This window comes from Rousettus aegyptiacus, unplaced genomic scaffold (genome assembly GCF_014176215.1).
Source record: "Rousettus aegyptiacus isolate mRouAeg1 unplaced genomic scaffold, mRouAeg1.p scaffold_m13_p_11, whole genome shotgun sequence".
Classification (NCBI taxonomy): Eukaryota; Metazoa; Chordata; class Mammalia; order Chiroptera; family Pteropodidae; genus Rousettus; species Rousettus aegyptiacus.
The window spans coordinates 27007774-27034207 of NW_023416286.1; the positions used below are offsets into that span (position 1 = coordinate 27007774).

The 26434-nt window shown below is 35.9% G+C and overlaps 1 protein-coding gene across 17 annotated transcripts in view; it reads left to right on the forward strand.

Annotated features, from left to right (window-relative positions):
* Positions 1-26434, forward strand: part of SORBS2 (sorbin and SH3 domain containing 2) — a 300348-nt gene that overhangs the window by 222624 nt on the left and 51290 nt on the right. For 5 of the 17 annotated variants that reach the window (XM_016143937.2, XM_016143949.2, XM_016143942.2 and 2 more), the window contains 8 exons: positions 551-577; positions 812-933; positions 8585-8720; positions 12034-12206; positions 16729-16795; positions 17514-17558; positions 20132-20321; positions 22550-22664. In XM_016143937.2, the coding sequence (XP_015999423.2) occupies positions 8627-8720; positions 12034-12206; positions 16729-16795; positions 17514-17558; positions 20132-20321; positions 22550-22664 (684 nt within the window). In that variant the 5' untranslated portion in view covers positions 551-577; positions 812-933; positions 8585-8626. The other 12 variants (XM_036228656.1, XM_036228657.1, XM_016143940.2 and 9 more) reach the window with 6 other exon arrangements.

A 26434-nucleotide genomic window follows, 5' to 3' on the forward strand; every position in this document is an offset into this window, starting at 1 on the left:
TAAATGGCAACATGAAGAAAATTCAAAGGCTATAGAATAATTTTAAATATCACATGAGATGAGAGACACATTTACAACTTTCTTAAAAAAAATGCTAACTACAAAAAATTGATCAATAACACAGGAATTGAATATGGTCAGTAACATTAGGGCATTGCAAGCTAAGGATCTGGTGGTTTGGTTTAATGCTAGGAAAAGCATTCATTGTTTACAAACCCAGATCCCTTTTGATGCTTTATTTTGATATTTAGAAATCCATACATTTAGCTTTGGCAATAAGATAAAATTACATAGCTCTAATATTATTGAGGCAGGGAAATCGGTGTTTGGTATAAGTGTTAATTATATATTATAGTTATATAATGAATAATATTCTAATTGAAGTAAAAATACATGTACAAAATTTCCATTGATCTATTTGATGTATCCAGAGTTTTAGAACTGAGACAATGTTACTAAAAAATGTATGTGGTTCTTTGGCAAATGACCTTTACTGGACTGTTTATTTCCTTTACCCTTGTATTAATTTCAGTGTTTCTTTTTCTTTTAGGACGTGATTCTCAGTCGCCAGACTCAGGTACAAAAATGCTGTTCTGAATAACCATAACATTTTTTGTGAGGATTTTTTTTTAACATATTTATAGCCACATTGTTAGCCTCTAAGTAAACTTAAATTATATATACAGTTATACAAGTTAAATTAAATGTCTAAAATGAAAACAAATTTTGGAAATAAAAAATATGTATTTTTAAAAATGTTAAAAGTGAATGTAGATATTTTTGTATCCAATTTGTGTTCCCTTAATAAAAGCTTGGAGATCTTACAATGATCGAAATCAAGAGACACTGAACGGAGATGCTACATATTCCTCTCTTGCAGCAAAAGGTTTTAGAAGCGTTCGACCAAACCTACAAGAAAAAAAATCAACTCAGGTAATCCTGCACACGCTTGTTCACTTCATTATTTTAAAGCTAGTTTATTAGACCACTGCTTTAGGGACTCTTTTCCAGCGTGCATATTTTGACACATTTTATTTTTAATATGTTTTTGCTTTTGTATTTGTATTCCTTGTCAGACTTGTATTTACAGCATGGAAGACAAGTCTTAAGTTTAAAACAGTGTTTTTTTCTTATTCAGCTCATAAAAGCAGGTCAGTTTCTAACATAATATTTCCGCATCTTAAAAAGTTGTCAGCTGATGATTTAGAAATCGAAGTTATAAGATCGGCAATATACTATATACTTAATAAATATCAGTTATGTAGCTGCCTATTATATTAACTAAAGTAACTCGCTGTTGGAGATATTAGCAAAATTGTGTCGCAAGCATGAGAAGTGTTATTGAAACAAAGACACTGTATATATATAATATGTATTATATATAATATACACTATATGTAATATATATAATACGCTATATATATTATATATAATCTACATATACCTCAAAGTCTAAAAATATGTAAGAGAACATATGTTCACTGTTAACATAATTTCCCAGAATGTAGATGGAGACAAACTTTATAATGTATTCTCTATAAAAATGATTTTCTCCTAGAGGGCAACTATTGATAATAAAATAAAACACTTTCTAAATGGAATAAAAATGATCATGCAATCTAGCCAATGAAAAGCGTAATAAGAAGGTGTGACGTTGCTTTACTTTCTTTAAGAGTAAACACTGGTTTCTTTAATGACTAATTTTGACTTTCTCTCTGTTTTTCTTTTGACATTATTTCTTTCTCCGGATGCTTTTGGCAATCCAGATACCCCTTCTCCCATCCAGAAAAGAGAGCTTTTGTAGCTCTCTGATTACCAGTCACACAAAGGGTGACATTTTAGACGAATTAGTAACTAACACACAAATTCCCTCCTGTACTGAGTACTTTACCAATAAAAAACCTCTTCAGGGAACTATGTATTCTAATGAAGACGACTCCAGCCAGACAATTGTATATTCTGAAGAATCTAACACAACTGTGTCATACACACAAAAAATTACTAATCTATTACCAGCAGCTTCCAGCACAAGCCCCCCAGCAGATGCTGACCTAACTAGCCCTTTTCTACAAGAGGACTATGTGCAAGATTCTCAAACTCAGAGAATTTCTACACTGAAACTAATCCATAACCAGGATGTAGGAAGTAGCATCCCCTTTAATACTCCACAGTTTACCAAATCTGTTGATGTGCCATTTCCCCAAAGGACTTGCTCACCTCCTCCTAACCCAGCACCTGAGACGCACACAGCATCTCTTTCCATTCAGATAGCTCCCCCATCAGGACACAATTCTGAAAGCCACAGACAGCTACCTGAGCTTTCTCCAGAGACTACAAAGATACCTGTTCAGCAAGAGAGACAAAAATCTGCAGTTGCTGCGGCCTCTCAGTCTTCAGACTGCCGGGTGGTACATTACACTTTCCAATGTCTTCTCACAGGCCTCCTGCAGAGACCTTAACTCCATTGCTTTGAGCTTCTTGTATAACCTAATTCATTGTTAGTGTCCAATCAAGAAGGGAAAGGAGAAAGAAACCATCATTCTATTTAAAACCCTACTGAATTCATCAATAAGTTTCTCAGTTTATTTTAGTTTAATTATATACACACAGAGATCTTTTATCCAGAAATCGTGTTTTAAAAGTTTCTTCCTGCTAGGTATTTAAAAACATCAATGGTCAGGTATCATTTAAGACCATGCAAACCACTTCAGTGTTCAAAGTACTTTTAAGTTTTAAATGTTTTTCATGCCAGACCTTTTAGTACCTGGATTTACTTTATTTACCTGTATAAAATCTCTTAAATATTTACTCCCCTGATTCGGACACCACTCTTCATCAATGTGCCCAAATCTGTGTGACCATATTAGATCGCTTGTCACCCAGGTCTTGGGTACAGACATAAAGATGTTAATACCGCTGGTAAAAGGGTTTTTATTATGAGGCTACAGGACAATCTTGTATCATGAAATTCAGTCGATATAGCCAGGCATTAGAGGAAGTGAGGAATGACCAGTTAGTTCTCTAGCTCCTTCATGCCTTATAGCTCAACAGCTGAGAACTGTCAAAAAGAATTTATACTCACAAAAAGTTGGTGACTTGACATATTCGAACACCTTAAACTTACATGGTCTTGGAAAGACAGAGACACAAAACATGATATTTTTCTGCTGTTATCTATTTGTCCCCAGTTCAGTAGAGAAAACAAAAAAACAAACAAATAAAAAACCCTGTTCTTGTTTTAAATTAGTTTTTCTTACTTCAAGGTAGTCCAGATTAAGAAAATATCTCTTTATTCCCTTTTTCACACTTTCCTCCTACTCATCTCACATTCTCCTCAGGGAAACACATTTTGTGACTCTCTTTCTGTGTACATAAGAAGCTGTTTCTTTAATGTGGTCATCAGAGCCATATAAAAGGAGCTCCAGCTAGTCTGAGAGGTAATTTACATCTTTAATCCAGAATATGTCAAAGCTTTTGTGTGGGTGAACAATAGACTGTTGAACTTTAGAGTTTTATCTAGAGAAATTTAAGTGTGGTATGACTCACCTGGAGGCATTTCACCTGCTACACACACACACACACACACACACACATTAAAAGACTCAAAACTGTGAGCATATCAGGAGGCAGTGAGAGAAATTTAAAAATTAAAATAGTTCTGTTTTCTGTAGACAAATGAATCAATAAAGACCATTCCTGGACCCAGTGCTATACAAATAAACTGATCATATGACCCATAACAATGATGGTTTTTGAGAGAATATGCTTTAGTTTTTGACGTTTCAAGTTCAAAGGATATGGGTAAACCAATCCCATGAAGTCACTAGATTTTTCCTTTTAATAATAAAGGGAAAAACTTCTTTGAGCAAATGACTCAAGTCTTTTTGCATGATTTATATTATTTAACAGAATTTTCAATGATCAAAAGCAAAACTAAAGAGATTTCGTGTTATATGGAAACCTCTTTAGTAAAACTGCATTATTATGAGAAATTCCATTGACAATATAAGACTCAAGACAGCTTTATACTGAATTCCAAACAGACTTGAAGCAAAATTCTAACACATTATGTTATAATTATTATAGTTTCACACTATTATAATTATACTTCCAATAAAATTTGCAATTATTATTAAAAATTTACTAATAAAAAGATATATTTCTATTAAATATTTTAAGTTTTGGGTAAATATAATTTCTGTCAGTTAATTCTAGAGATTTAAAAATACCACACAGTAAAATGTACCACATTTATAATGAGTATGTTTAAATAACAAAAAAGCTTATTACATAAAAATAGGAAATCTGCCTTTTTATCCAGGGTTAGATAAGGATGTGCTTTCGAGTATATACAGCCCCTGAAGTTTATGCAGAATTTTATGTATAACTACATGAATCTGTCATGCAATTTTTCCTTAAGAGAACAATCAACAATTTTCATCAGATTTTTAAGGTACCTGTGACTGAGAGAGACCTTTTTATATGGTAGAGTTTTTAAAGAATTCAATTAAAAGTCTGAGAAAAAAATAATTATGACATTTTATGAGATCGACAGGCTGCTCGACATCAACTGTTATGAAAATGATGGCTGACTAGTAACACTGAATGGCACTTAAATCTTAAATCTTTTAACACAAATCTTTACTAGACAAGATTTCTGAGTTTATATATACAGTTTTTAATTCATTCTCCATCCTTGTATTAACATCCTATAGTATGTTTGGTTATCTGTCTTACAAACTGGCACCACAACATTCAAAGAAAAAAAAAACTATTCTGGAGGTACAGGGAAATAAGAGAAAAATTTTCTCTAGAGTGTTGTTCACTTATATTGAAGTTAGAATGGGTAGCTATAAAAATTTTAATGGGCTATCCGCTCTCTGCCTTTCATAGACAACCCCTCCACCATAGTCAACTTCTTGGGTTATATAGCCTTTGTGATATTAAATCTTATTTTTCCTCCTTCAGTTTCTTTCTCCTTTACCTAAGAATTAAAACCAACAGTAGTTCTAACCAACTAGGGTACATTCTAACTATCATCAGCGGCTGATTTTCTTTTTCACTTCATTTTCACACGTAGGTACTACCATTCACACTGCTAGAATACTTTAAAGTTTAATTATTTTAGTATTTGATTGTGAAATTAAGGGAGAAATTCAGTAAGTACAAAGGAAACAAAATTTCCTTTCCACTTAGTTGTTTTTAGTCTGATCAGTCTTTATATCTGTAAGTCAGAAGAAAAAAAAAAAAACTAAAGCAAACTGATTTGTGTTTTAGGGACATTTACCAGGTGGGGACAGAAGGTATACTACAAAGATTTTTCGAATGAGGGGAAAACTAATTTTGCTGACCAATAGATAACCTGATATCATTTCACTGTTGCAAAAGTTAAAACCTGAGAAAAAAATTCCCATCATGCCAACACTCTCAAGCACCCACCCAAAATTATAATACAGTGCTGTGTGAAAACTGTCTCCAAAACAACACTTATTACATTCCTTTTCTTCATGTTTTCATGCTTTTCCTGTACTGTGTGGCTGGCACTTAATCCTCTGACTATATTTCCTTAAAGTGCTTGCAAATTAAACTGACGCTTTGCCTTATCTGCCACATTACAAAAATATCTTTTATTAATTGGGTAATTTATATTTCCTCTTATTATTTTTGCTTTAAACTCAGCCTGGAAACCAGAATGGAGCTGCCAATGTGCTGGAGGTAAACGCTTCACAGACACACACACAGACCACACCAGACGCCTTCTGTGGTACCTTTTAACTGAAACACGTGTCCACCAGACGGAAGCTCCAGTCCAGCATCACTTACCCTGCCATTATCTGCTGACCTGGAGCCTTCACATCTGCACAGACCTCCGATCTTTTCACATTGTTTATTTAAAGCCCTTCTTGCCCCTGACCCACCGTGTCCATGGCAACACCCCAGGCTCTCTCACTGCAGACTCCTCCTGCTCCTGAGCAGGGCCTCCCCAGTCATTCCAGATAAGCTGCATATAGGTGACCCTGACACCACTCATGGATCTGAAACACATTCTCCAACCTTGGGTCAGAGGTCTTCCGTGGCAGATGGTACCACCTTAGCCGTCCCTGCTGCCGTGCATTCTTCCTTCAACACCATCACTTTTGAAACTGATTTCTTGTCTGCCATCCCATTTTGCTGCTGAGCATCTTTGTTTGCATAGGCATAGATGATTAGCAAACCGATTCTATTGTCTATCTTGGAAATTCATTACAGTCATCCTCATAAGCCTACTTTGGGCTGAAAAAGTCAGTTATGTTCTTTTCATTCATTTTAGAGTCATTTATGTTTATACTGTATTGCCCTAGCGAATAAGTTGTGCAGTGATTTGCCTTAATAAGCTGTTATCTCAGGTATTTAGATAATATTGTGATGATTAGATCATAGAGGGAGCACAATTTTTCATAACTTTAACCCAATATTAAATCTTGGTAGATAACATTTTACCTCAGAGATTCGTATGAATGTGCCCTGTGTAATTGAGATATTCTTGTTTCTCACATACGTGATTACTGACTGCATGATGCTAATAATTCTTCCTGCTCTCCCTTCACTAACACCTACATCTTTTGAACCCATCTGTCTTATAGGAATGAATAAGGTAAATAATCTTAATCTACACTGCAGAGATTGAGTTCTATGTTTTTTGTAATTATTTTTTCTAAGCCATTTCAGTATCGAAATTCATGAACACATTTATTGTTTTATATATCAATAATTTATCTTCCATTTAGAGCAATATATATTTCCTATATATATCATTTAAATATGTCTATATGACAAGCAATCTCTAATCAATAATTTATGAATGGATAAAATGCTTCATAATTTTATGGCATAGATTTTCAATTGCATATAATGTTTAGATAATGAGTTCAACATGAAAGACATATAACTTTAGGCAAAAAATGAGAGTTTATTTTCCTAAAATATTGATTTTACAATGAAGTCACAAGTAAGCACTATCATAGACAAAATAGGACTCAGGGCAACTTTCCTAAGTTTAGTAACATAATAATGTGGTTGTTTTTAATAAGAAGAATTCTTATTTATAATAAGAATCATAACAACAGTATTAAAATTATATTTATGAAGGTCAACTGAACTCGATTTGGGCAAGGAGGCAAAAATATTCTCAAATAATTCATTATAGGTAAATCAAGACTCTGAGCCATTTGGGTAAGCCAATGCCTCACACTGATTTGAATGCCCACTGCTCTTCTGAGAGAAGATCCTCAAGATATGATTGTTTCTGAAATGAGAGTGATTTCTGTAACAGCTTAGAGAAGTACTTACTCAATAAGCACAATCTTCATAATGAAATGTTTATTCACTTTAGGACAGATGTGGTATGGCTATCAAGTAATGAAATTAGGTTTATTCTAGGTCATTTGAAAACACATCTGTTTTAAAGTGAAAAATCATAGAAACGTGCAATTAATTATGCATCTGTGTTTCAGGCCTGTATAATGGAAGTTATTTTGTTTTAAAATAAGTAGAACAAGTTCACAAATTCTGGTTCTTTATCTATGTGCATATGTGTGTTTGTGTGTGTGTTCAGCTGTAAGGCCACTTTGACTAAATGCTTTTATGGAATGTTTTGTTACATTCACGTGATTATGTAATCTCCACAATGCTGGGTGCTATGTTGTGGATAGATAGGCATGCATAATAGTGGCAAACTCCACCTCTGCAAACTAAGCTGATTCAACTCGATTAGAATATGTATTTATTGGATATCTACTATGTTATTGGCACCAGGTTGCACGTTATAAAAATATATATAAAAGAAGCATATATAAGACCATCTCCAACAAGAAGCCTGAAATACCACTGGGGATAGAAAATATTCAGATATAAAGCAATCAAAACAATAAATTATTAAGAAACCAAACAGAAGCTCATAAAGTACTAAATAAGATCGAAGAAGGGAAAAGCCAGTGGTAAATTTAACATGACTTTTTGATGATTTAACAGATATTTGATTCTTCTAGAATAGATTGCTTTATGATATATCAATCCAGATGATTGTGTCCCTTATATTAATCCCCTTCTCCTAGAAACATTTATTCAATATGTGATATCCCTGACTAAGTCTGAGAACCAACCCTTTGCATCATGGCAAACAACATTCATTTCAAATCCCAAAAGTAGTGGGATTCATTTCCAATTCCATTATCAGACAGAGTAAGGTGACAGTGTTCTGACTACTTCGCTGTTGACTATAAGAGCAAACTTGCCCTCCACATTTATTTTATGCTGACTCCTACTGATACCTGTTGGCGGAGTGGCATGCCCACTAGTCAGCTGCTTCCATTCTTCCTGAGCACCTCTCGTGCCCTCTGACATATGAGTGATTTTCAGAAATGAAGGAAAATAGGGAAGACACTGAAAATATGTAACCTATCCCTCTAGATATCAGTTTACAAAGTAAATAAAAACTTGACAGATGATTCCTGTCATTTGAATGAAACTCTTTTATTGTCATCTAAAGGAATCATGTTTACAGTGGACTATGTGCTTTAATGGGATGTCTTTACACTTTTTTCAGAGCCAGATAACAGTGAATGGAAATTCTGGAGGTGTGAGTCCAATGAGTTACTATCAAAGGCCATTTTCTCCTTCAGCCTACTCTCTACCAGGCTCACTCAATTCAAGCATTATCATGCAGCATGGCCGGTCGCTTGGTAAGTCATTTGATGGTCATGATTTTCATGACAATTTCAATCCAGCGGGTACAAATCATATGAGAAAAATTTAAAGCATTGAAGTAATTTTTCAAAAACATCCAACACTATTTAAGGATCCTCTCCTAGGGGAGGAATTAGGGACTGCATGGATTCAGCACTGGGGAAAACAGGCGCCCAGCTGTTCTAAGATGATGACTGCTTGTATATCTTAGTCTGGAGACGGCTATTAGATATTTGGGGTGGTGGTGTAGAAAGAAAGAGGGCATTTCCACAGATGGCAAATATCATCCACGTCCTAGGCAGCCCTCGTTTTGCGGAAGAGCTTTCACTATAGAAAATTCTTTTAGTATATATAAAGAAGAATTACGTAACAGTTAAAACTATCTAACAAGGGGACAGGCTGCCTCACAAAGTAGTAACTACTAAACCACTGCCTCATGAAGGAGTAAGCTATTCAAAGTGAGGCCAGAAGATCCTCAGATAGAGATGTGAATTCCCTTAAATGATGACTCCAGAACTTCATGGAGACATAGTTCCTTAATTTGGGAATTAAGAATTAAATGAAAGATATAGCTTTCCTCCAGAAACAAAATAAACATTTAAACGTTTATAAAAAACTTTAAGCATTTTATGTCATGGGGCTCATGAGCTCTTTGAAACTGCCTGGAAAAAAAACTGTGCTATAATGATAGAAACATTTTTATATGGCAAAATATACCAGGATGGTTTAGAAAATAATGTAATAAATATTTCTTAGTTTTTAAAAATGTAAAAAAATAATGCAAAATATTAAAAAAAAAAACAGACTAAATCAAAGCGTCATATGAATTCAAACCGATAAAAGGTTTCACGATGTTGAACAACTGGAAGGCTTCCAGAGCAGCAGGGAGCAGAGAGGAAGGTGGAGGACCATATGACCACAGCACACTTCTCACAAAAGTAGGAGAGGACCGATCCTCTGGCCACCACCGACCAACAACAGGGAGAAAGAAACTAGGACATGGGGCTTTAACTCCCATTTCCTCTTTGACAGCAGGCAGCACCTCCTCTTCCCCAACGGGGTGTATTGAAAGAACATGTTGCTGTTAGTTTACCGAGGGACATTCAGCATGTACATTGTGGAACTAACTCAACTTCAGTGTCAACAAAAACTTCATAACTATAAAACTTAAATGTAGCCATGAGACTCATTAAAGAAAAGTCTAAATATACTTGCTCTTCTCTAATGCTGCTCCTGGGATCATCCGTGAATCTTATAATGATGTCCTTTTAGAGTAGAAAAAGGTAGAATGTCCTTGCACCAAAATGTTGCCCTTAAAAAATCAGTTCATGGTGTAGTATCATTATGGGAGCTCGTTATATCTAGATTTTTTTCTTTCTTTCACTAAGCTATGCATTGTCACACATCTGTGGTAAAACTGTACAAATTATTTTAGCTATAATATTTTCTCGAATAATTATCATCAAGGTCTGACTCTTTGCCCCTATTTCTTGTCTTCATGAACACAATTTCGTCCCCCCCACTCCAACAAAAAGAATATATAAATATTCAAATATAGACAGGCTTTTATATTAGAACATATCAATGGGTAGATTTACATATAAACTGTACTACGTGGAACGAATTTCCCCACATAAACATTGAACAAATTCCAATTGGCCAGTGCTGAGATAGTTCTTGAGGAGAATATACAAATCTATCCTGCCCTAGAGGAACTTTATAAGTAGTTTAAGACAAAAGACTACCAAAATGAGAGTTAGTGGGCCATATAAGAGCGTAATAAAGTAAAAGGCTAACTTTTATAAGCTATAAGTTCATAGACTCTTATGAACTATATATGAACACAGAATTAAAACTATTTGCTTAGAGTGGGACTTTGCACATACAAGGTGCTCAAAAAATTGTTTGATAGAAATGCTAGCATCATGGTTGTCCTTTTTTGGAATTACATGGAAAATCAGAGTCAAATATCACATTGTGTTTTAATTTGGAGTTGCTTAGGAAAGATATAAATTACTTTTACATACAATGGCACATAAAGCAATTTTATTCTTCACCTTATTCATTCTTCAACAGAATAGGACCAAAAATGTTTTTCTGTTGCAAACTAAACTGAAAATAGCTATAATAATAGTAATAGCTGTTATAAATGTTATCATGAATTTTAGCTTACAGGAGTCTTATCTCTAAGTGTCTTTGCAATGATGAATTAATTCTTTTAGATCTTATTTATGAAGTTTTGTATAAATTTGCCATGAAAACACAGTCACCTCTTTTGAAATATAAATATATATCAATGCCACTCTGAAACATCAGAACTTTTCCATATCCACATAAAATGAGAACTTTCTGAATGATAGACCTGACAAATCATAGCAAAGAATTATTCTCAGTCACCAAAATTTCAAAATTTATTGTAAAAAAAAAAAGGAGTCATTTCCTCAATTGTACCAGATAGATGGTAATACTGTTGATTTTCATAAATATCTGTGAACTAAGAGTGAGTGGAATATGTAGTACACTGAATCCTTCCTGTTTCTTATGAAAGTACACTAAAAGTTAATTAAGATGGTATGAAGATAGGAACATGATAAAACTCATCTACTTTATACGCTTAGGGCAGTTTTTATACTCAAGGGACAAGAAGTCGTTTTGCATACTTCAAAGTAAAAGCAAACGTATTATGGCTACTTAAATAAAAATTAATGCTAGTAACTTTAAATCTTTTATTAACTCATAATTCTTCACATCCAAGTCTGTGTTTGGATATGAAGATTTCTTAACGGGATTTTTGTTTTCACTTTATTTTTATGAAATTGCTGTCGTCGGTTCAACAGTCATGTCTTTTATCCTAAGAACACTTTTGAATAAAAATATCCAGTAGTTTCACAAAAAATATATTAATATTAACTATGACCTGGCGGAAATTACTAAACTTGTTTCAGCTTCTGCCCCCTTATCTGTAAAATAGGTCCCCCCTCTTCCCCTACCAAGATTACTAGAAGGATGAGATAATAATGCATATAAAGTGCTTTCTTACAGTGGCTGCCACATGGTCACAAAGTCTTTCAACAAACATCATTCTTCCCTCACCCTTCTTTATAACGGTGAAGGTCTTCTTGTTAGAGGTCTGTTCAGTATATGTGTCCATGTATACAACGAGTGGCTCAAAATTAAGGTAAATGAGTTAAAAGAAATGGTGATGGAAATTAAGACTGTGTCACAGCTGGCATAAATATGCAAGAGGCACCATTAATTTTGATTCCTTGTACGTCAAATACATTATATTTCACCACATTTTCACCACAGATTCTACGGAGACATATCCCCAGCATGCACAATCTCTGGACGGCACCGTGGGCAGCTCGATACCACTGTATAGATCCTCAGAAGAAGAGAAGAGAGTGACCATCATCAAAGCGCCACATTACCCAGGGATCGGGCCTGTAGACGAATCCGGAATCCCCACAGCAATTAGAACGGTAGGAGATGCCAGCGTGTGCGTCACTGCTCTGGGGCTGTGCAGACACTACAAAGGATGGATTATCGGTGGCTTTGTGCATGCCTATGGCCTTGTATAATGAAGATTGTCCTCTGTGCTATCTGAGTTCTCATGAATATTATGCCGTGTGTGGCAGAGAAAGAGAACTGTCCATGGGAAATAATCACGCAATCTGTTTTTCCATTTTAACTAAAAATCATGAAAATCGTGATATTGTTATATGATAAAAGTATGCTTTGTTTCACCTTTTACCAAGGAATGTTAGGGCAATTTAGAGAAGAGAAGAAACAAGAAAATGTGAATTCTTTGCATTGAATTCCTGTGCATTGCAAATAAACCAATGATTCGTTTCTTGAAATGGATGTGTGTTAACACCAGGAAATGCAGAGCTGTGAATTGGGAATTGGGAGGTGAGATGATTGGAGAGAAGAGAGTTAATGTCATAGAAAGGAAAAACTGTCTAAAGAAAAATACACATTTTTAGTGTCCCTCTTCAGCTGTGTCTGCTGAGAGCTCTCGGGGATGATAAGTGAAAGTGTTTGGATGTTTTTTTTTTCTTTTTAGTCTTTAAACTCTGCCAAAGCATTTCTCAGTGTGTCAGGGCAGCCCCTTCTGGCACAGCTCAGCCGTAGCAGAGGCAGCTAGTGAGAGCTTGGGCAGGCAGCCGCTTGCTGACCAGTCCACTTGAAGAGAAGGTTTGTGCTAGCCGCGAGGAGGAAGACTTGGGAACCAGGATGAGAGCAGCAGCACCTTTGCAGGTGAAATTGGCGGGGGGAGGGGGAGGGCAGTGCGAGGATGGAGCTCAGTCTGCCTGCTCTTGTCTTCAACACCCACAGACCTGGCTGGGATGTTGCCAAGAGCTATTTTCCTGGAAGGTAAACCTGGGGGGCCAAAGACAATAGTGAATAGAAGAAAAGAATGGGAAAGAGATTAGGAAAAAAAAAAAAAAAACAGTAGTACAATTGGAAACACTCAAACAGGACTAAAAGTGTGGGGGTTTTCTTCTCTCTTTGAATTTGTAATTATTCTAAGGAGATTATGTTTTCTATATCATAAAAATTGATTTTTCCAAGCATCTGTATTAAAATTGGAAGCTAAAAGATAAATCTGCATAGCAATTGCTATGAATTTTATACTCATTAGATTCTGAGAACATTGAATGTGACTAATTATAAAGTCCTAAAAATCTATGTTGGAACTGATTATTGTCATATTTAAGTGATAGAAAAGTTCAGGGATCATGACTAACGTTCTTAATTTTATGAGACTACATGTTTCTGGTTATGATGCTTTGTCATTTGTTTCCCTTTCAAGATTTCTGACTCGATGGTTAAAATTGAATATTTTTTTCCCTAATAATGTAGAATACAGTGTCAGACAGGTATGGCGTAATTGATTTTTTAAAAATTGGCCCTCGAGGCATAGTATATACACAAATTAGGAGATCCCTGATTCTATGTAGTTACAGATTCTGTCTGCAAAGATTTCATCTGAGGCCTCAGTGTATGTTTTTAAGTCAATAAATGATATATAAAAATGAACATGCAAAGCCAGACCCTTTTTAAATCTGTAAGACATAATTTTCTTAAAAAGCGAGGCCTTGCTTGTTAGTTTTGAAAGGGAGAAAACTGAGACGTAGATAGTGAAAATCAAGTAATACTAAACTTTTTATATTATTTATTTATCGATTGCCAAATCAAAAGCATGTTTGGATATACTTAAGTAAACACATATATTAAACACTCAATGCTAGTTTCAGTTCTATAAAATAGAAAATAAAATATAAACAATCCAAAAGTTCCTTATAAGGAACCATAATTTTTGTGCTCTTGTTTAGACTTTTAAAGCTTTACAAAGAAGGTACAGGTCTGTGAAGACTCTTATTCACGTTTTCTGTTTTCCAGCCTTGCCAAGCACATCCCAAGTATAGCTGTGTTTATAAATGTCGAGTCAGGCCATCTCTAAACCACTGCAGGCCAAGAATCTCCAAGGTTGTTTTTCTTTCTCATCCAGCATAGAAAGTAATGATTATCAGACTCAAATTGCTTCACATGGGCTCTCTGCTGAGCATGCACACCAAAGGCAGTACTGTCTCAATGTATCATGTTATAGTCTTTATTTTAGAAAACTAGCATATACTGAGAAAAGGGAATTTTGTAAAGTAACCCAGAAACTCTAGAAAGCCAAGAGTCAACAAACGTACCTTTGAGCTATTTGAACAGAGGGAAGCGGCTCCCCCGACCGCCCTCTCTCATATGACCTGGATGTCTGTGTTAGCTTTTTACTGCCAGTCTTAACAACAACAAAAACCACTAGGGTTCGCCTCCCATGAGATTGTCTAATTACGGTCAGCTAGTTAAGTGAAATACAAGACTCTTTTCTTCCAGTTCAAGTACAACACCGTTTGAGCATTTTCAAAACTGGAAAGGAACAAAAATAGAATAGAATAACTATATACTGGTGTGGAGAAAATATGTGCCTTTTCCTTTTTGGGAAATCTCTGCATGATAAATCAGTGTGGAGTTTTGACATTCTGTAAACTATAGCAATGCAAAAATTCAGGTTTACTGAGCCAACGTTATAGAAAACAACTGAATAGTGAATTGCTAGTGGTCGCCGTCCATGTAAAATAATTTCAAAGGACACATACAAGAGTAAACATCCTCGAATATGAGTAGACTTCTATTTACTTAATCTCAGTATTAGCCATAACAATCTCCATGAGGGCATTTATAAAAGGAACTTTAAATGCTTACAGGACTTCTTTTAGAAGGGACACAGAGTTTTATTATTCCCATTTACCAGTCTCATATTTCCCTTTGCCAACCGACTGGGCATTTCTGGCATCTCTGTGCTCACCATATAAAGCTTGCAGATGGCAGAACTGAGATCCTGCCTGATATGTGCCCTCCAGCAAGGGAAGGAAAAAAATCCTGTCTGTCAAGATACATTGCCATATACAGTGATATAACTTACTTATTAGGCATCCTTTTTGCCATTGGTCATTGTCCAGGTATGGTTGGAAAACAGTTTTGCACAAGGCTGTGTCTTATTTACTGTTGCTGAATACTGTAAAGGAAATAAAGCTTAACGAAAGAGAAATGGATCTTTGTGAAAATAAATGTTCCTTAAAGACACTTATTCAGCCACTTTGTTTAAGCCAGCAAAAAATGGCTAGCCTCCTGCTTTACCACTGAACTCTCTCCCTCTAGCTCCTATCATTTGAATATAAGATCAATCAATAGTCCCCTTAATGTTTCCATTATAGAAAGAGCCTGGAATGAACGAAGAGGTGATATTCAACAAAGTCAAGCAGGCCTTAGTATTAATCCATATTTGTGATTCCCAGAATCTTATATCCATAGAGACCAAAATAAGTTTAGCTGTAGCACAAAACCCTCAGTTTCTACACAAAAAATTAAATGACCACATTTCTGAGAGAAAAACCAAGATACAAAATTGAAAGCAAAGTTCAGTCTAACAAGTACAAGAATATTTTTGTGGCAGTCCTACCATCCAATAACCTGGTTTCATCCATTATTTTATTCTATAAATATCTGACGTTCTCTACAGTTATTATTTATTGAGCATTTCTTATATTCTAGGCATTGTTCTAGGTCTATTTGTATATATTGTCTCATTCAATTTCCATAACAATCCTATGATATGGATATAATTATTTTATTTTAACAGAGGAGAAAAACTGAGGCACTAAGGTTACCTAATTTACCGAAATTCATGTTGCTAGGAAATGGAAATTAAAGAAACTAAGATTTGAAAATAGGTTTATCTGACATTAATTTCGACTTTCCACCACAGCCCACTGTTTCTGTCATCTCAAAAGCCTGGGCTACACAAGAAAGAGCTTCTACTCTCCAGGAATTTACAATTTAGCAAATGTTGGGTACATTTAATAATCATGTTAAAAAATTTGTATATAATATCTATATTTTTAGATTTGATCTCAGACTCTCCATTGTGTCACCATATTCACTATTTTGGTAACTTAGACTAGAAAATATCAATTTTTTTTTATTTCTCTAAGACCAAGTTGATCAGAATACAGTTTGAGTCAAAAATATTCTCTAGTCAATTCTAAAAATAATGTTTTAAACAGAACACTCACTAAAAAGTTTTTAGGGATGATGATAATTATTACTAAAGCAAACTGTTACAATACTATAACTTTTATTCAGTGAATTTTGCATAAATGTGTTTGTGTAAATATTAACTGTCTAGTGCTGGGTACAACTATAATTTGGAAAAAAATAAAACCATAACATATAATGTTCTAATTCAGCCAAAACACAAACAAGGGATAATATATTTATAAACTATATGCATAACTAGATAAATTACTGATATTTTCATGATGAAATAGATTGTTTGTAATCACAGAACAGAAATTTGCTATTAAAAAAGATAAAATAGAGAGGGAAAAACATTGAGGAGCAGTGTTTATTTGGAAGGAGTTTGTAACTGTTGGACATTCTCTCTTGTAGACCGTTGACAGACCGAAGGACTGGTATAAGACAATGTTTAAGCAAATTCACATGGTGCACAAGCCGGGTATGTATGTTGTTCTGTGTTCTGATCAGGTCCTGCTGGGTTGAAGGATGTGTATATATACTCCCCTTTAGTATAGTTTTGGTTCGTGCAAAATGACAAGACCCTAGCCAACTTCATGGCCCTCACTTTTTTCAATCTCCCTCCTTATATCACCCCTCAAATCACAGACACCGTGTTCCTGCCTCACTCAAATCTGCCAGAAGCCTTTTATAAGACGACCTGAAGAGGTGCCATGTGCTCTGGTCTCTTCCCTTCATCCTTTCTGATCTACAGTCTAAACCTGCGTGGCATGTCATCTGCTTAGACAGATTCATTAATCCTCTGTCCACACATGTCTGCTCCTTAGCGATAAAGAGAGCGAGCATAGATAGGTAGGTCTCACTGAATTGACAAGAGATATTTAAAGCATTTACTAAAGGAAATTCATGATCCAAAAGAAAAGGCTATCTGGGGAGTGAGGTAAAGGTTCCGGTCTTGGTCTTGTATACTTGTAAAGAGGGCAGGCGAGAGAAAATGTTACAAACAAGAAAGGTCAAATCTCAGAGGCCTAGCAAAGAAACAATGTTCGGATTTTTTTTTTTTTTTTAATGGTAGTATGACCTAGGCAAAATACGTCGGTCGTCTAGCAAATTTCTGTTGTTTCTCTGAAGTTCTACTGTCTTGTTATGCTATGGTAACCAAATATGTATTACCGTAATATTTATGTTTCATTTTCTAGATGATGACACAGACATGTATAATACTCCTTATACATATAATGCAGGTAGGACGGGTTTCCTTGCTCGCAATGAATATTTTAGGCCCTGCAATGCTTGGAAAAAGTTCGCAGTCACTTTTTTTTTTTTTTTTACCACTGTTTGAGCGCATGTCTTCAGTTTACACAATCAGAAGAATGCTTTTTTCTTCTTTTCTCACAGCATGCATAACAAAAGGATTGATCTTTTTCATGGAGATGAGAACTAATACTGTTTTATCTCATTCATTCCCGCTGTTGGTTTATTTTGGGCTCTAGGAATGTTTAACCAAAGTGTGAAGGCCAGCCTGAAAGAATGTACTGTAACAACTGGAAGGGAGGGAGGTGGGGGGGACTTACAAAATAAGATAAAGATCTCTTTTTATCAGCGGAGAGAGTGATTACTATTGCGTAAGATCTTTCAGACACGCTTCACAAAAACAAGTCAAGCAAAGTATTTTGTGACCTTGTCTATGCTTTTGCTCCAAAATGCAACCAGTCATTGAAGTTTTTTAAAATCCCGCTTTGCCTGGACACTTTTCTGATTCACAGTTGCCAATGGTCATGACGGAACGACTTCGGTTCCAGGCATTTTTACTTGTATTCGAGTGCATTGGTATCTTGTGAACTGGTTGCTGGCTGGAGTGACGACCCCTAGAAAATGTTTCCTGGCATCGTCATCACTTTCTCCGAAATGTCGCATCAGGGGATCTCACACAGGGCTTCCTATCCCAGCTCAGCCTTAGACTCCTGACTATTGCACAGCATCTGTTTTCTTTTCTTTAGACAAGATTCTGAGGATCAGTCTCACCTTGCCTTAAGCAGCTGCACCCTCACTAGGGGTCCACTTGCCAGCCTGGCCTCAGAACTGCCAAGGTTCTCCTCTTCCCTTGGGAGATTCCTGATTGACACCTGAATACCACCACGCAGGCCTCTTAACTCTTACGGGTTCTGCCACTAGGCTCCAAAAACAAAGAGATGGAAAACAAAACAAAACAAACCCAGCAGGACGAGCTTAGCAAGTGACAAGACCTCTGGTTTTTTGTCCTCCTCCTTCCAGATGATAGCAGGAGGCCCACTAAATGTTTCCTCAATTTTTACTCCTGGCCACAGGTACTCCAGACGCACTTCCTGTGTTTAGCTTGTAAAATACAAAATTCGACAGTAAAATTTAAAGATCTCATTAGCTTTATTCAACAATTCATGAATTAGGCAACATCCGGTACAGGCAGGAGCTGCAGGGAGCTGCACAAAATGAAAAACTTTAATGACAGAAGGTAGCAGGAAGTAGGAAGTTATACACTAGGCAAAAAAGCAGACTATTTATTGCAAGGTCACTTTCCTTTAGGGGTTGGCTGGGGTCTATCAGGTGGATGACCTAACTAGTGCTGATCAGGCCATTCCTGATTGACTAGTTTTAGAATCTATTTCTGGGAGAGGCCTAACTGTGGTTAAGTTTGGTGACATGGAGCTTAGCATAAGCAACTCCATTTGGAGCCTTTGTCCTGTTTTTAACAAGCAGAAGTCTGACTGTTAAACAGTAAGGCAAAACAATAGGTGCAGACATTGTCTCTTTTTATTTGTCATGGCAATTTGCATGGAACTTCAGGAGAAGCAAATGAGTGAAAACAGATTTAGCTCAAAAGACTGAGATTGCAGGAAATTCAGAATTTTCGTAACTATTTTTAATATTGAAATTTTGCATCCATTAGTAATTAGGAAGCTTAACAGTAGTTAAGTACACACTTGTAGAGCCCTTCGAGAGTTTTACCATTTAATCAGTAGACAAGGCGATGACAGCTAGTCTCCCTTTCTACTAACTCTGCATCCTGCTATGTTATGTCTTGCTTTTTCTGTATGCCATCTCTGCTACCCTCTTCCTCTAACTACTCAAACCAATCCTTCAGAATTCACTCATCGGTTTCATGATATCTTCTGACCAATCTACCATCTTCTGAAATCCTTTAATCCCTATTATATGTTTTCTACATTTGGCCTTTATTGTGTTACCAATTATTTTCATAGTTCTGTTTCATAGTTTGTGTCTTACATCCCAGATATGCTATAAGCTCATTAAGAGTTTCTGTTTCCTTAAGTCTTGAATAGCACATATATAACTTTCTCAATATTTTGTTTACTTTCAATTAACATGTCAATTATCATACGTAAATCAGAAGTTTTAAAGTAATAGAAGATATTTAGAAAGAGTTCTGTTAAATACTTTTAATCCACCTCTGAAATTTTATTAACTGTCATTAGTTTATGTTATCCAGGGGGATATTTGCTGAGTATCTGTAAGTTATTCCTAGTACCAATCTGAATTATTGCTAATTCCAGAATAATTAATGAAGATTTACTGTAATCAATGTTTGTGTGTAGAACACAGTAATAACACATTAATATAGTAATATATATTCATAAATTAATAATATTAATAAAGTAATAAAAATCGTGCCACCCACTGCATGCATTATGAATATGCTTATTGATTATAAATTTGATAAAAATCACTGGATATTTTATGGGGTACAAATAATTTACAATGCACTTTTAAAATGTTATTCGCTCCTGTTTTGTTGTGCTGTGTTTGTTTTTCATGATAGGCCTGTACAACTCACCCTACAGCGCTCAGTCACATCCTGCTGCAAAGACCCAGACCTACAGACCCCTCTCCAAAAGTCACTCGGACAATGGCACGGATGTCATTAAGGATGCCTCCTCCCCTGTCCCTCCCCCACACGTTCCTCCTCCAGTCCCACCACTTCGACCAAGAGATCGGTCTTCGACAGAAAAGTAAGTCATTTCCCCACCCCACCCCTCTTGCAAATGGCTTATATTTAGCTTAGTATGAAAATAAGACCCCATGACATTCAGTAGAAGAACTGGTGCTTACTTTACTGAAATAGTATACGTATAATCATTAGTCTTATATATACAATCTCGTTAGTCAATACATGTGCCACATTGACTTCCTCTGTTGAGACTGTAGTAAACCCTTTCGCAAGCTTGGTTCATAATACAGTGACCTAAGTTAGACTTGATGTAACCTGTGCACAATCTCTACTTTTTGATCAATAAATGCATATAAGAAGACAAAAAGAAATAATTAACACGTACTCCCTTTGGCACAGCAGGTCAGAGACTATGCAGTTAATTTTCATTTTCCTCAGATTTGAGATGTTAGGTCTATTAATTAATAATTTAAAATTTCCTTCTGATATGCAAAAATATCTTTTTGAGAGCAGGAAGTTTATTCATAAATAATAAACAAGGCCTTAGCTACTAAGTGTCTATCTGTGACTCATTTCTACCAGCCTTTTGAGCTGATATTAATTTTCATTTCCCCACTAAAATATTTTTATGAAAATCATTTCCACAAAAATAAAAATTTATAAATACACTTTTATTGTGCCATTTTAAAATTAAGATTATGACTAATAATCCTATTTACAGGTAACCTTTATTGAGAGTTTGCTATGAGTCGAGCATTCGGCGAAGCACTTTTCGTGTGTTGTATAATTTAATTCTGAGAACAACTCAATGGGATATGTTTTATTTGAAACCCCTTTAAGAGAGAAAGAAATAGTGACTTATAAAATTAAACTAACTTGCTCAACTCATATAGCTAGTATGCCTAAGCCGGGATTCAAACTCAGCTCTGACTGAAGTTGTAGCTCGTGCTATACTATTAATTAATTAATAAGGGTATAAGAATTATTTGACATTAATGCTGTTTATTAAGTATTCATCTATTATACCCATCTCAAAAATATTATATTCAACACCTCATTATACCATTAAGAGTAACCGATGATCACATAGCATATAAGATATCACAAAAATTGATGCATAGCATACTTGAAGAAATTCTCATTTTAATAGCAATCTCCTCATGATTATATATTTAGAAGTGCGATGTCTTAAATGTGAGAAATACTTGTTTAAATACAAAATGGTATCTCTGCCATAAAAAAGAACTAAATTAACTCAAATTTAAATGTATTATTTGCCCTATTTGTTTAGTAAAAATAAATCTCATTAAAAATATGCTAATCCATTAAAAATGTCAAGATAGCTTTCATACATATTGTCTCATGTCATGTTCATACACGTCTGCTGAGTATTGCTTATCAATGTACTAGAAAGCCAGCACTTGCCTCTCCTTCTCCTGTCCCTCAGAGCACTTCTGTTTCTAACATGCCATGAAGTCAAAATTCCATCCCATTCCATGGGCTAGAATTCTCCCACATATAGTCGGAAAATCCTTCTTCTTCAAAAGGGATCCTCTCTCTGAAGAAGCTTTCTTTAGCCCCAGCTACTTAAAAAGCTTTACTTTCCAAATCCCTGTCTTTGAGGGCCTCTCGAAGGATATTAGTTCAGGGAGAAAAATTTGATTCTGGATCTCTCATGCAATGGGATAGATGCCTGACTCTTGGTTTTCAAAGATGACACCAAGGGAGGATCTCCTGTCCCCACAGCCTGCTCCTATGGATGGCGACCCAAGCGATATTTTTGTCCTTTTCACAAAGTATGATGCCATTTACAAGATAAACAAGATCAAACACGACGTGTACATTACTCCTTGTCACTTTGAATCAAGGATGCCAGCTCACAGAGCAGTGGGATAAACTCACATAACTTAATGGACCGTATCCACCACTTTCTCTAAACATGAACATATTCAGCTGCTAAAGTGTATAGCCTGAAGGTTTATGAGCAGATCACTGGCTGTGTATGTACAAACCCCTTGTGTAAGTGTTTGAGCCAGCAAGAAGAAAATCACTGTATGCGGGGGAAAAACAGAGGAAAACATAATGTAAAATAAAAGAAATGGCTCTCTTTAAATCATTTATGTAAAACAAAACATAAATGTGGTATTTTTGGCAGATTAACTTTTAATCCTGAGAGACTTAAAGAAAAAAATCTATACTAAAATTAACTTTGAAAACAGCGAGTGGTGATCTACAACTGCTTTAAGCACAGAGAATTATTTTCATGTGTAATTTGTTGGTTATTTCTAGGCATGACTGGGATCCTCCAGACAGAAAAGTGGACACAAGAAAATTTCGTTCTGAGCCAAGAAGTATTTTTGAATATGAACCTGGAAAGTCATCAATTCTGCAGCATGAAAGACCAGTAAGCACTTGTCATTAAACAGAATGCCAGTTATCTAGACTTCCTGGGTTCCCAAATAAACTTGAATTTCACATGATTTAGCAATTTCTGTCACAAAGGTAATTTATTTATTTGACATTATTTAGAAATCACATTTATTTTGCATCATGATTTGTGCATCTTGTCTCAGAATTGAAGATGCACGCTCTGATATATTGTTCCTGCAGACCAAACATAAGACTTATTTGCATATAACTATAGTTATGCCTAATCATAGCCCTGAGCTTAATTTAAAAAAAAAAAAAACACTCATAAATGAAACACTTAAGTGCTAGTCTACATGGCTAATGAGGAAAATCATTCGTTAATCTGTCCGACATAAATGGACCCAGGCAGTTCCATCCCTTTAGTTCCTTATAGGTTTCTTAATATTTCTTTGGCTTAAGGGGAAATTTTCCAAATTTTTTATTTTTTATTTTTTATAACAAGCTGTTTTAATGGATTCTTATTAAATCCCTCTCAGGTTACCAAGCCTCAAGCTTCCTGATTGATTGTCAATCTAATGGATCAAGATTATGTTTAACTTTACAGTATTTTTTTTTCCAATTATTTACTTTGATTACATGCAAACGAAAAGATATATAAACTGAAAAATAACAATTTGCTTCCCCAAGGTGCAATTTAACAAATTCGTTCTTCCCTGGACCTCTTTGTTTTTATGTCCCAGTCCTCCTTTCTGAGTCTTGTTTCCCCTCCTTGATCAGTGCCCTCAGAATCTCTTTGAAACTATAATTCCTCTGCATCCTTATCAAAATCTGCTTCTAGAGAAACAATTGGTGTCATTTGCAATTTACTCTCGGTCTTGTCCTAACAGAATTGCTTGTCCGTGAAACAAGAAAAAGAGTGTTCTTTGTTAGTTCCTTTAAGAGCATCCAAGAAACCACATTATCATACACAATGCAAGGCCGGCCCTGAAATTTGATTGGAAACTGTCGCCTCACCACACCCAACATGAGAGTCTTTGATTTAGTTTTTGAAACCCTGTATTTATGGTTATGTTCTTGAGAAACATGTTCAAAACCTTATAATTGCATAATTCATATATGATATTTATCTAAGCCTTCTTTGCCTTTCTTCAAATAACTCACATCTTTTAGAGTAACAAAACTTTAACAGAAAAACTGAAAGAAAAAAAAGGAACATCACTGATTTGCAGGCTCTGTTCCAAACCTATAACCCATTTACCAGTTATATGGTTGAATATCATGATACTCTGAAATTTTTAGTATGAGAATCGAGCGAACCATGATGTCGCCATTGCATAAAATTGAAAATAGCAAAATAATTATGCTAAAATAATGAGTCTCAGATTTAAATGTAAATAACAAAACTGTAATGATTATTCTAGAATGTTGTAACTGTATTGGAATGCTTTGGTAGTTGTGGTGTCAGGAAACAGGACTGATTTTAGAAACTTTCCCATCAGGACATTTCTGTTATTTACTCATTCAACAAAATTTATTGAGCACCATCTATGTGCCAGGCATTGTATTAAGTGCTAGGGACAATAATGAACGGGACACATTCTCTGCCTCGAGGAACTTCGAGTCTATCATTTAATGGAATGCAGGGCTAGACTTGCATTTGCGTGAAGTGGCCCACCTCCTTTATGGTTAAAACAGTGGCACACCGAACTAATCCTCCTTTTCCCCACTCAAGAGTTTGTTCACGAACCCTGTCATGGTGACTGACATTATTAATCCACATTATTCATGTCTTTGGGATAAAGCATTGGAGGCTTCTAGTTTAAAAACAGCACTAATAATAATAATAGCAATAACAGTAGTTATAAATCTTTATTGAGCACTTACTATGTGCTAGGCCCTGTAATTGGTAATTTATGCCTTATTCTTATGTAATGATCCCAACAACCCTATGAAGGAGATATATGGCATTCCAATTTTGCAGATGAAGAGACTGAAGCACACATTCAGTAGCTTTGCTCAGGATCACATAGCTGATGGGTGTTGGAGCTGGGTGTTGGAGCTAGGCATTGAGCCCAAGCAGACCCATGCCTAGTGCAGTTAATCACCACTATACTGCCTGCCACACCACTAGGATTAGCTGAGTTGAAAACACATTTAGCTAGTAGTCATTATCACATTAATTAGTTTATTTGATTATTTTTGAAGAATAAGTTAGTTTGCTTACTTGCTAATTTATAATATATTAGTGTACTTGATTTATTTAACCCGGAAACCTGGATCCTGAGTAATTAAGACACAAGACCAGTATGTTTAACTAGTTCTGAGAAGAATTAAAAGAACTGGAGTATGGGTATTGCTGGAGATCCGGGGACAGATGAGTGTCTGCAGCCACAGGAAAGGAGCAGTGGAAGAGACCTAAATACTTGGAAGGGAAACAAGAATGTGTGTCTTATTAAGAACCAAAACTTTTATCCCTTCTAAACAATTTCACTGAGGACCAGTTTTATGTAAAATGGTTTGAGCTAGTCCTCTGCATCATTTCGGTCAGGCTTTTAATTATAGGACTAGGCGATTATCTTGTTGTTGTCAACCCTGAATTCATTCTGGTTGCCTCTCTAAATCAGAAGAAAAAGGGGGGAGGGCTAAGTGTTGCTGAGACTTACTATATATTGATATGGTTTACATAAGATTATCAAGTGTCTTCAACATAGAAGCTATATGGGATGACTAGCAGGTTTGCTAAATGAGAGTGATGTGATAGCAAATGGACAACACTTAAGGATTTCAAGGTGTTCTGAATGTACTCTCATGTCATTTTACTCCAGGATGGTTTGTGAGCATCCCCTTGCTCTTTTCATATTCAATTTTGTAAATTACACACAACACCAAGGTAATTCTCTGGTGCTCTGTTCAATTCTTAGATGACTCCATCACCTGACTAGTTTTCCCAAATGCTATCTTGAATTCTTCTCTTTCTCCACGATCTCAAAGACCTACCCCTTAGGAGAAATGCCTCTGCTGCTCTCTCTTCTGGTCCACAATTGTCCATTGCCTGGATTACAATGACAGCGCCCTGACTCATTTCCTGAATTCTCCAATCTTTATGAAAACTTTATAACATCTCCTGCTCAAAACTTTCTTCTGGTTCTCAAATATCCTTAGAGCCAAATCAAAATCTCCTTAATATAACTTACAAAACCCCTTGTGGTTTGGCTCTTGATGACCTCTCCAGCCTCATGTCTCTTCCTGCCCTTCCTGCCTCACTCATTACAGTACAGCTATCCAAAGAACTTTCAGTTCCTTCCTCACTAGACCTTTGCACAGGCTGTTCCCTCTGCCAGGAAAGCTCTCTCCACCACCTCTCCCTTCACGTGGAAAAGCCTCATCTCACTTCTTCCGGGGCTCCTTCCCTGACTCCACAGCACCGGGTGTAAAGATCCCCATGCCATGTGCCCATACACGCTGCATTCCCCCCTCACCACACCGAATTGTAATGGCCTCTTTACTTGTCTGTGTCCCTCACCAGACTTTAAGCTCCTTGCAGGCAGGGACCATGCCTGGGGCACCAGTTGTGTCCCCAGCAGCTAGCACAGTGCCTGGCATGTGGTAGGTGTTCAGTGAATATTCATTGAATTGATAAATGAATGAATGTAGGCTTTACCCTCACAGTGAGTGGGTAAAGTTGGTGAGACTGAATCCCTCCCTGTTCTGTAGCTAAATCTTTGAAGTCTATACATTTCTAGTGATAAAAAGCACAGTGCACCTCTGTCAAAGTACCCACGAGGGATTTGACACACCGCTATT